General features: G+C 41.2%; 2 protein-coding genes across 3 annotated transcripts in view; one reads left to right on the forward strand and one right to left on the reverse strand.

The window, feature by feature from the left end:
* The first annotated feature begins 315 nt into the window (after positions 1 to 315).
* Positions 316 to 12,010, forward strand: part of HABP4 (hyaluronan binding protein 4) — a 36,236-nt gene continuing 24,541 nt past the window's right edge. For both annotated transcript variants that reach the window (XM_019966542.2, XM_070795110.1), the window contains exons 1-2: positions 316 to 780; positions 5,223 to 5,385. In XM_019966542.2, the coding sequence (XP_019822101.2) occupies positions 420 to 780; positions 5,223 to 5,385 (524 nt within the window). In that variant the 5' untranslated portion in view covers positions 316 to 419. The remainder of the gene's footprint in view (positions 781 to 5,222; positions 5,386 to 12,010) is intronic.
* Positions 7,835 to 12,010, reverse strand: part of CDC14B (cell division cycle 14B) — a 161,527-nt gene continuing 157,351 nt past the window's right edge. Inside the window, exon 14 of the mRNA XM_070795106.1 lies at positions 7,835 to 8,287. Coding sequence (XP_070651207.1) covers positions 8,206 to 8,287 — 82 coding nt within the window. The 3' untranslated portion in view covers positions 7,835 to 8,205. The remainder of the gene's footprint in view (positions 8,288 to 12,010) is intronic.

Below are 12,010 nucleotides of genomic sequence, written 5' to 3' on the forward strand. Positions count from 1 at the left end.
GGACCGAGTCTCAGATAAAACACAAATGAGGGCCGTGACCCACCAGCATGGCCCAGCAGCCTGGACCACAAGATTCGTTGCTCCTCCCAGCAGCTCCGCCCCTTGGGTCCAGCCCCTCCCTGCTGAGTCGTGGGGCGGGGCATAGAGGTCGCCTGACGTGACAGCAGCCGGCCTCTGATTGGGCTTCCAGGCGTGCCGGCTAGGAAAGGGGGCGTGCCCTCGTGCGCTGATTGGTTGGTAGGAAGCAGCTAGGCGGGCGGCGGCGGCCGCGGTGCGGGGGCGGGCGCTGGGAGGGACGGGACTGGGCAGGGCAGGGCTGGGAGGGCAGTAGCTGCGGGTAGGATGGGTCCTCATCGCCGGCTTCGCTGAGACTCGCTCGCGTGGGCTGCCCGCGGCGGGCCCGCAGTGGCCGCGGCGGCATGAAGGGCGCTCTGGGAAGTCCTGTGGCTGCGGCTGCCGCAGGCGCCGCGATGCAGGAGAGTTTCGGCTGCGTCGTGGCCAACCGCTTCCACCAGCTGCTAGACGATGAGTCTGACCCGTTCGACATCCTGCGCGAGGCCGAACGCCGGCGCCAGCAGCAGCTGCAGCGCAAGAGGCGCGACGAGGCGGCGGCGGCGGCGGCCGGGGCTGGCAACCGCGGCGGCAGGAGCCCGGCTGGGGCCTCGGGCCACAGACCCGGCGCGGGCGGCGGCCGGAGGGAGTCCCAGAAGGAGCGCAAGAGCCTCCCGGCCCCCAGCTCGCAACAGCCAGATAGCCCAGGGGGCGGCCCGCAGCCGCCCGGTATGCGCGCCCAGCCCGGCACCTGGGTGTCCCAGGGTGGGCGCGGTGGGCGGGAGGGGAAGGAGAATGGGGTCATGGAGGTCACTCCTCCTCAGCCACCCCAGGACCTGCTACTGCGAGACTGGGGTCGCTGGAACCTGTTCCAGAAAGGGAAGGGGGCGCTGGGAAGAGTTGACCGAAGTTAAGGGTCCCAGTGGCTGAGGAAGGTGGGAAAAAGGACAGGGTGGGGGGAGTGTCACGCCCCTTCTGGCCTTTCCCAGTCCCTTCTGGGAGCGAAGGAGAGTGCCGGCTTGGAGTAGGGGGTTTCTGAACGGTGGGACTGAGCCTTTACAAGTTGGGCAAAGTTGAGGGATATTTCTTGGGTGGTGTATGAGGGCGAACACTGGGTTCGCTGCCCCAGGGCTCTCAGATCTAAAACTAGCAGGGACCTTCTCCATCCTCCAGCCCAACCTCTGCAAGATTCGCGTCGGGAGGCGAAAAGAAGCGTCGTGGGAAGGAGGGAGGGGAGCGCCTCTTAGGGAGAATGGAGGAGGGCGCACCCGGCCGCTGGGGGTGGCGGCGAGAACTCGGGGTGTGTGAAAGGATCGCCGGGGTGAGGAGCTAGGGCCTCTGTGATGGAGGGAAGGCCTGGGTGACCGCGGGGGTGGGCTGTGACGTCAGAGCCGCGAGCAGAATGCGGCGGGGGTTGACGCGGGGTCCCCGGCGCCTTCCAAGCTCTGTGCCTTCACCCATCCACCTCCCTTACGGTGGCTTACAACAGTCATCCCGCACGGGTTTTTCAATACATCAAGTAGTGTTGATGGCTTGTGTAACTTGCCATTAACTCAGGCTGCTTTAAGAAAAGCGGTTTTAACCTTTTCAACAAGAATATTCAAAGTTCCCCACTCCCTGCTTAGCCAGAATGGCCAGTGCAAAGCTTGGTGTACTCCTGACTGCACCTAGGCATGGATGGTGCTTAAGAGTCGTTTCCCACCTGAACTGCTTCAGTGGTAAAGCCTCCAAGATTCCACCTGTGTTTCCTCTGTTTTCCAAAAATAAAATAGTGGTCCTAAGGTTTCCGAAAAAAGTTTTCAGATGCATGATTCGACCACGCCAGCCAGTGTTTGGCAGTGTATTCAACTTGGCTTTACTGGCTTGTTCCTTGCTTGATAAAAATTGTCAGCCCAGTCCTGAGAGAATAATTCCTGACTTGATTGTTGGGGACTTGACTTCTGCAGCTAGGTAATGTTTACCTTTATCTGTGCAAAGTTCAATCCAGCAATATCTCTTGAGAATCAGAAAATTAAGTTATTATAATATTGACAATTATTTTAAATGCTGTTGGGATATCCCAAGATTTCTTGATAGGCAATTACATATATGAGCCTATTTAAACAGTGAGTGAGACTTGAGATATATTGTATATTTTGTATATGTTCTATTTTTCTCTTAAATCTATTTAGATAAATATAGTAATAAAAGAATTGGACAGGCTAAGCTATTTTTTAGGAAGTGAAAATATGTATTGTCTTTTAGTGAGAAACGGAATTTAGTTTTCTGTTAATGTATTGCTTTTTAACCTTTTTACTAGTAAAATTGTCATGCATTTTGTTGTATTTTAAACAATTCAGAAGTGTATGAAGTAAAGTGAAAATCCATACTTTTCTTACTGTTAACACTTTGTATTTACACATATAAATGCACAGAGCTACTTCTTTTTTTCCCCTAAATTTCAGATGTTATAAACTCAGTTGCACCCTGCATTTAGCATAATAAATAAACTTAGCATTATAATGTAGTATGCTAATAACTTTTTCTGTCAATTGTTTATAATCCAGGTCATCTGGTTTTTGAGATCTGTATTAAAGAATTTTAGTTAATTTTGTAGTTAGAATGGAAGTTTTGTAGTTCTAGTTCTTTTTCAAGTGTGTTATTTCAGGAGCAAACAGGTCATTAATTTCCATTTGTGCAGTTACTATACTGAATTTATCTGTAATGGGTGTTAGAGAGCTTCCTTCTTAAGGTTTTGTAACCCTAATTGATATGGACTGTACTTCTCTAACACTCAAGTTTTTAAAGTTTATTTGGCTATTAAAAGTGAATACTTAGTGTAGACAAGAGTCAAAGTCAAAACAAGTTTGACATATAACAGAAACATTAATCACAAAAGAATGTGAAAATCATAAGATTTTCCCATAGAAATAGATTTTTAATATCCTTCACTATTTGACAATATAGACCCTTACTCAAAAAATGTATTCTTTAAGTCTTCAGAGGCTGTTTCAGCTTTGCTTTTCCTGGCCTTTCAGAAATTCTCCAAGTCAAAGCTCAACTTTATTTCAGGGAAATTGCACTGTAAATTTTACAGTATTCTGTCTCTTTATGTGGGCTGGGGTTAGATCAGTGATCAAACTGCATATGCCAGCCTTTTATTTCGAAAGGGCTAGTAAAATTCAGTGTTTGCATTATCCACTTGGAGCTGCTGATCCAGCACAGAACGACTAGCTTCAGTTGCAGTCCTGATCTCTTAGTAGTAAGTTGTGGGAAAAACTGGACCTCTATTATCTTTGTTTTTTGGATTTTGGAAAGAAAATGAAATGTTTGCAGGGTATTGATAATTATTCTAATAAATTGCCAGGTCATATTTAATGCTTTTCAGCTTATACACAGAAGCTTTGGAAGATGCTGTAGTATAAAGTATGTAGCAAATGTCATTTTAAGTTTTGAATGATGAATTCCAAATTTAATTGATATAGTTTTAAAAATGACTGAAAACTGGAAGGTGGAAATAAGCTCTTAAGTGTGGTTAAGTGGAGATATTTAGTATAAGTTATAGGTTATGGATAGGAAATTTGAAACTGTATTAAAATAACTTTTTACATTGAGGGGAAAGTATTATTACTGTTGAGGTACTTGCTGATGGCTATTATGTCATAGTCTATTACAGTTTTCAACTTGTTAGTTAACTTTCATAATAACATTTTTGCCTTACATTTTAAATGCCTCTTCCAAATTTGATATCTCTTAGTAACGTGTGCCCTTGGATATGGCTTTGCGTACTCCTGGACAGCTGGGTATGAGTGTTAGTCTCTGTTTTGTTTCTGAAATAAAAGCATAATGCTTTATTTATGATAACATCTTTCCTGTATCCTAAACATGTCACAAGTTTAGATTGTGGCTTCAGGATTCAAATCAGATTTGAGCATTTCCTAGGTTAATGGGACATTAACTTAAGATTGAACTTAGGTCTGTTGTGTAACATTTCACATTTCAAGTAATTAACTAACAAGTAATAAATTGTACAGTTTTGTGTTAGTGATGTTGCAAACATGATTTTTGCTTTAAAATGAGATCAGTAAGCTATTGAAACTAGGTTAATATTTACATGTGCCTTCTTTATAAACTTTTGATAGAAAATATTAAATGGGAAAATAGAATACAGGTAAACATATATTCCTTAAGAGTCATGAGTATCTCCTAAGTAAGAAAGGAACCCAGTAGTTTAAATAATACCCATTAATGGAAATACATTTAATATATTTTTACAACCATACAATGAATGTGAACGGTGACTTATACCAAGAAAAATTGAAGCTACTAAAATAAAAGTTATACATAATATTTGAGATGGAGACCTACTAAATGTATACAAGGGAAGAATAAACATATTTTTGGAAGATTATTTAAGACGTAACAATGTTCTTCATAATACATTGATTTTACCAAATAATAGATGCCTTAAGACATAGACTCTGCTGAAAATTTTTAAAGTGTCAAAACTGAGAAGGGTAAAGGGAGAATAGAGATGACTGGAGTGGCCCCAGCCCCAGGCTCCTCAGTGCCGGCCTCTCCATGGACAGGAGATACCCCTTCAAATGCTGGCCGGCCCTTACATGAGTTGGCAAATACCAACTTGGCCTCATATTTGAGAAGTGTGATTATGAATATATAAATCCCATCAAAGAACAGGAAAATCTGTTTTCAAATGAGAATAATTATAATGGTACAAACTATTTAAAAATGAAAAGTGTATTAGGTAATGAATGATAAACTATAGGTGGGATTCCAAACACAGGGTACTTGTCTTTTACTTTTCTGGAAAGACCTTAACTACCATGTTTTGATAAAGCTGCTCTTGTGAAATGTAGTTGATATATATCTTCAGTAGCTATCACAAAGTCATTGTGAGACACTTAATTGTAGGTTAGTTGCTATAGTTTATCTTATCATATTTTCTAGGACATAAGGGAAAGCATATGCTTCAATGGTAATGTCAAAGTTTTATTAAAAGACAACTCTGGGCAGTAGTAATATCAGCAACTTTTTTTCTCTCTAAAGTTTTTCAAACTTCCCAAATATTCCTATGACATTGATTTCTAGAAAAGTGAAATTTAAAAGTACCTGTAATAATGTGCTGCTGCCGACTTTGGTTCTAGTTCTTCCCTTTGATTTCTCCCTCTCAGGCCAGAAGCGAACTCCCAGAAGAGGGGAGCCGCAAGGATGGAGTGATAGCCGAGGGACAGAGGTGACGCTTGATAGAGCAGAGCGGAGATCCTACAGGGAATATCGACCCTATGACACCGAGAGGCAGGCGGATTTTCCACCTGAGAAGTTTACAGATGAAAAGTAGGTACTGCAGACCTCAGCTTGGAGGGTTGGAGGAAACAGAAGGATTTTCAGAGAACTATGAGCCTTTGCAAACTTTTGGTGGTGCCAGTCCTGGGAATAGTTTGCCAATCTAAGTAACAAGTCATACGGCTTTAGGTAACACATGAAGGATCTCCCATTGGTTCAGGAAATGATTACAAAATAAAAAGTGGATAATTTTTTGATAACTTTGAAAGACATTCTTATAACAAACTCTACAGGAGTATGCTAAATTTTCTTTTGAAGTTTAGCCCAGAGGTATAATTATGTTCTTGATTTAGTAGAACTAATTTGGACCACTAATGAATTTAAACAAATTTATGATGAAATTTGACCAAAAAACTGATAGAATGTGTAATGCCAGTTTAAGGTTTCCATGCCTTCTCTAGAGAGTGCTCTGACCTGGAAGATGGTCTCAGGCTGATATAGTCTGAGTAACGTGGCAGTATGTGGGCTATCATACCCACCTGAACGCAGGAAGCAGTTCTTAATGTCTTATGCTTAGTATTAACAGGATGGATACTTGCTGCCTCAAGTTTTTAATTATTAAACCTACATAGCACTGGATTTAGGTTAAAACAAAACTACTTGTGAATCACATTTAAAGGAATAGAAAGTTTAAAAAGCTAAAAGAGACTAGAATAATGTACAGTTTAATGTCAAGCGATCTGTTGTTCCCAAAGTCTTTTAACTTCTTGACTGTGTATTTCATTACACATTCAAAACAGAGATGGTATATCTGCCACCATGTTAGAGGATGAAGGCAAGAGAAAGGTTTAATTCTGCTTTTTGGGGGTGATTAGTTCAAATTAGCTATGCAACCACTGTATTCTGCTGGCTTACAGAAAGCCTTCTAGATCAGAGCTGCTTATTGGGGAAGCATTTGTGTATTTCCCCCCTACTTCAGGGATTTATTCTGTGGAAATAAATTATAAGTCAAGTTTCCAGCTTTTTTAGTAGCAAAATTATGAGTTTTTTTTAAAGGATAAGTCTTTATATATTAACATGAAAAAAATGCCTTATTGAGGGATGATTTACAGAAAGTTGCAAGAATTGTATAAGAAATCCCCGTATATCCTCGTCCAGATTCTCCAAAAACTTTTTACCACCTTTTCTTTATCATACTCCTCCCTTCCTCTCTCCTTCTCTTTCTCCTTTTCTCTCTCTGTTACACACACACACACACACACACACATCTTTTTTCTTTGGCTTTTGAGAGTAAGATGCAGGAATGTTTCCTAAAAACATGGTTCAGTTATCAAACTCATTAACATTGCTGCAATACTTATTATCTAATTATCTGAATCATGTAATCTATAGACTACTCAAACTGTACCAATTGTCCTATTAATATCCCTTTCAGTTCAGTTCAGTCACTCAGTCATGTCTGACTCTTTGCAACCCCATGAGTTCACCCAAACCCATGTCCATCGAGTCGGTGATGCCATCCAGCCATCTCATCCTCTGTCGTCCCCTTCTCCTCCTGCCCCCAATCCCTCCCAGCATCAGGGTCTTTTCCAATGAGTCAACTCTTCGCATGAAGTGGCCAAAGTTTTGGAGTTTCAGCTTCAGGATCAGTCCTTCCAGTGAACACCCAGGACTGATCTCCTTTAGGATGGACTGGTTGGATCTCCTTGCAGTCCAAGGGACTCTCAAGAGTCTTCTCCAACACCACAGTTCAAAAGCATCAATTCTTCGGTGCTCAACTTTCTTCACAGTCCAACTCTCACATCCATACATGACCACTGGAAAAACCATAGCCTTGACTAAATGAACCCTTGTTGGCAAAGTAATGTCTCTGCTTTTTAATATGCTAGCAAAAGGAAAAAATCAGTTCAGAGTCCAGGAATGTGCATTACATTTACTTATTTATTTATTTAGGCTGCTTTGGGTCTTTGTTGTGGTACACGGGGGCTTCTCTCATTGGGGCACACGGGCTTCTCATTGCAGAGCATGGGCTCTAGAGTGTACTGGCTCTCCAGCTGGGCTTAGTTGCCCCATGGCTTAGTTCCCCCTGACCAGGGATTGAACCCACATCCCCGGCATTAGAAGGCAAATTCTTAACCACTGTATCGCCAGCGAGGTTCCATGTATTGCATTTAGTCTTAAGACAGCTCTTTAGTTTTTCATTTATTTATGGAGTTGACATTTTTGAAGAACATGAACCAGTTATTCTGTAGAACAGTCTGGAGTTGAATTTGCCTGCTGTTTCCTCATGAGACAAGGTCCTGCATTTTGGCAGGGATACAGTAGAAGTGTGATGGCTGTGTCCTTCCGTGTATCATATTAGGAATATGTAGGAAATGTTTACTTTCAAGGAAATTTGAAAATATATTTTGTGAAGTCTTGTACTATCAGAAAAGATAATTTTCCTCTTTTCTTAAAAAATACTTTTCATTTGATAAACAGCCATAAGATCTTTAATAAAAATAATTTTATAGTCACTTTAGAAAATTCAGAAAATGAATAAAATTAAAAAAAAATTTAAACCACTCTTTTACCATTTGAGGTGACTACGGTTTAACTCTTCACCAGTGCATATACACTGAGTACTATATATTCTTTCTTTTCCACTTGACAAGTAGAAGTCATTAACGATGATGTCGTGGACAGTGTTGGTGAGCATTTGTAATGGTTCTGTTATGATCTTTTGTTTGGAGTATTATAATGTAATTATTCCATTAGCGTTGGATCTTTGCTCAGCTTTTTGCTTCATGAATAATACTCAGTGAGCAGCCTTTTACACATACAAGGCCTTTCCTAGATGTAGTTCTTAAAGTAGGAATCCCAATTAGGGTCTTAAAGCAGTGGTTCTCCACTGTGTATCATGTATCCAAATCTGGGACCCAGTTGGTACTTCAGTATGAGGTTGGATTGGTACCTGTAGTGTGAAACAAACAAAAATTGGAGGGGACTATTAATCAGATCAGATGAGATCAGTCACTCAGTCGTGTCCGACTCTTTGCGACCCCATGAATCGCAGCACGCCAGGCCTCCCTGTCCATCACCAACTCCATAATGATAAATCACCACGCTAGTAACATGTCAGTTTATTCTGTTGCTGTTAATAGTAATCTATAAGAGCATTTCTCATAGCACTTTCTATAGACTTCAGTACGATAAAATTTGATCTTTGTTTATTTGATATCTATATATGTTTATTGGGCATGTTTATTGTATATAGGATTTCGATAATCTTAACAGACTACTTAATTCAGTCCTCTCAATTTATGGATAAGGATATGCCCAGAGTTTTAGTGGCATGGATTTTTATTCCCCTAGAGCAGAACATAGTTTTCACATAGAAGCAATAGCCATGGATGGTGCTGCAAGTAACTGTTGTGTGGCTTAGGTACAGAGATCAGCCGTGTCACTTGTATATATTCTGGGAATGCAGCTACTGTTTTTAATGCAGTAAGAATTTTTCTTTATTCTCCAAATGATGAACTCTTAAGTACACTCTTAGAACAGACTGTTAGGAAATTAGTCTGGATAATTATTCTGACTCCATACAGTTTGATTCTTTCTTTGGCTCTTTCTGCAGTTTACGTCTGGTCATTTAAAGTCAGCTCCAGTCCTAAAAGAATCACTTACTCAGAAGTCTAAATTTTTTTTCTTCCTCACCAGGAAGAATTTTTAAAACTTGTTCAGTTCAGTTCAGTTGCTCAGTCATGTCCCACTCTTTTCGACCCCATGGACTACAGCATGCCAGGCTTCCCTGTCCATCACCAACTCCTGGAGCCTTAAAACTTGTAGTAAAATGATAAAGAATCTGCCTGCCAATGTGGGTTCGATTCCTGGGTCAGAAAGATCCCTTGGAGTAGGAAATGGCAACCCACTCCAGTATTCTTGCCTGGAAAATGAGATACAGGTTCAATTCCTGGGTCAGAAAGATCCCTTGGAGTAGGAAATGGCAACCCACTCCAGTATTCTTGCCTGGAAAATGCCATGGACAGAGGAGTCTGGTGGGCTACAGTCCATGTGGTTGCAAAGAGTTGGACACAACTGAACATGCACACATGATGATGCATCACATGTTTTAAGTGTACAGTGCAGGGACATTAAATACATTCTAATTGTTGTGCAATCATCACCACTATCCATCTCCAGAAAATTTTTCATCTTCCCAAGTTATACCCATTAAACATTAACTCCCAATTTCTCCCTCCATAAACTTCATTCCCTTTACCTGTAAAACCTGTACTCATGTCTACTTATTGGAACTACGGTAAGAGAGTAGATTACAGGGATGTAATAGATGGAGAAACTGGAAACAGCGAGAGACTTAATTTTTTTTGGCTCCAAAATCACTGCAGATGGTGACTGCAGCCATGAAATTAAAAGACACTTACTCCTTGAAAGGAAAGTTATGACCAACCTAGACAGCATATTAAAAAGCAGAGACATTACTTTGCTGACAAAGGTCCACCTAGTCAAGGCTATGGTTTTTCCAGTAGTCATGTATGGATGTGAGAGTTGGACTATAAAGAAAGCTGAGCACTGAAGAATTGATGCTTTTGACCTGTGGTGTTGGAAAAGACTCTTGAGAGTCCCTTGGACTGCGAGGAGATCCAACTAGTCCATCCTAAAGGAGATTAGTCCTGAGTGTTCATTGGAAGGACTGATGTTGAAGCTGAAACTCCAATACTTTGGCCACCTGATGCGAAGAGATGACTCATTTGAAAAGATGCTTTTCCTGATGCTGGTAAAGACTGAGGGGAGGAGGAGAAGGGGACGACAGAGGATGAGATGGTTGGATGGCATCACCAACTCAATTGACATGAGTTTGGGTGAACTCCGGGAGTTGGTGATGGACAGGGAGGCCTGGCATGCTGCAGTCTATGGGGTCACAAAGAGTCAGACACGACTGAGTGATTGAACTGAATTGAACTGAAAAGTGGGATGGGACGGTTGGCCCAGTGCAATATTGTTTTCTTTTTGCTTGTATGTCACGATAAAGCTTCCTAAGTGGAGTTGAGGATTCCTCAATGCTTACCAATCTATAAAAAAATAGAGGATATCTTTTATAAGAAGGGAATTATAAGGAAGCACTTGAGAATACTTTTAATTGGGATGGGGTAGAGGTGGGGTAAACCTGTGGGATAAAGAAAAATTATTTAAGGGATTAAAATAAACCAGACCACAAAGCTGTTTTGGGGACCAGTTTCAGTTACTATCATATTTTTAATGAATTTGTTATTTTATCAGTATCTGATCTAGATTTCATGTACATTTAAACCTAATTTTTACTCGCATTATTTTCCACATATGGTTTTATGCTCCATTTCCTCTCAGTTTTTAGGTAGACTCCTTTTACGGCCCTGTCGAGCTTCCCGGTTAAGAACTTACTGTTACTTTTCATTTATTATTGTTTTAGAACTCTGCTTTAGATATTTATTGTAATGTGGAATCATATTCTACAATAGTCTCCATTTAAAATTTTGGTTTTGGTCAGAGGAGGTGGGAGACAGAAAAAGCCAACTTGGGAAACTGATTTAGGGTGATGTTTCTTGAAAGAGACTGGCATAAAGTTAATGATCAGTGCTTCTGTATTTTTTCATCTTTTTGAGTAAGGAGAATTGTGAATTTTGTGTGTTTTTATCCACGATCTATAGTAGCTTTTTAAGGTAACATTTTCAGCCCTAAAAGTAGACTGAAATACATCTCCAGTTCTGGTGTTTGAGCCACTAATGTCACTAGATTTCAATAAGTAATTTGTTGCTTTCAATGTTTTTCAAAGTCTTGACAAATTAAAAATATATATAATTTATCTTATTAACGTAAGGTTTAACAATGAAAAAGATGAGATTCTTCCTGCAGAAGCTTTGAGTCTAATGGAGGAGAAACAAGTTCCTATAAAGAGTGACTGTGACCCGGTGGCAGCCAAGAGCAGAGTGAGGAGAAGCGCACAGTCAGGCCCTGGATCCAGGGGGTGTGGCGGGGGAAGAGTGAGAAAAGGCAGATTCTTTGGATACTTCTGTGATGTGAGTTAGGGACCATAGGGGGAGCACAACACTAATCCCTTGGTTAGTGTTGGTCATGTATCTTCAGGGACATGAGGTGACATGGAGAAATGTCCAGGAAGTAACTGTCTTTATGACCTGGAATCAGAGAGACCCCCAAATGAGAGACACAGGGGCACATGAAAGGGTCACATATCAATAGCATAGAGATGAGGATGGTGTGTGCAGGAGTGGGGAGGCGGGAATGCTGATATTCTTAGACAGATGGGTGGGTATCCAGAAGAAGGGTATCCAAGACATGTTCCTTAAAAAGACAAGGTATGGAATCTTTCTTTTTTTTTTTAATTTTTTTTTTTTTTAAACTTTACAATATTGTATTGGTTTTGCCAAATATCGAAATGAATCCACCACAGGTATACATGTGTTCCCCATCCTGAACCCTCCTCCCTCCTTTCTTTATATGTGACTGCAGTCCCTGGCTCCAAGAAGTTGAATTGGGTACCCAAGAAACAGGATGAGTACCTTGTGAATGTTTGGATGTTACCTATTGCAAAAAGAACTTTTTAAGGACAAACAGGGAAAGGGAAGCCAGAAAGAGCAGAGGAAAACTAGTGGTTGGCAGTATCAAATGATGCATAGGG

The sequence above is a fragment of the Bos indicus genome, chromosome 8, assembly GCF_029378745.1.
Source record: "Bos indicus isolate NIAB-ARS_2022 breed Sahiwal x Tharparkar chromosome 8, NIAB-ARS_B.indTharparkar_mat_pri_1.0, whole genome shotgun sequence".
Lineage (NCBI taxonomy): Eukaryota > Metazoa > Chordata > Mammalia > Artiodactyla > Bovidae > Bos > Bos indicus.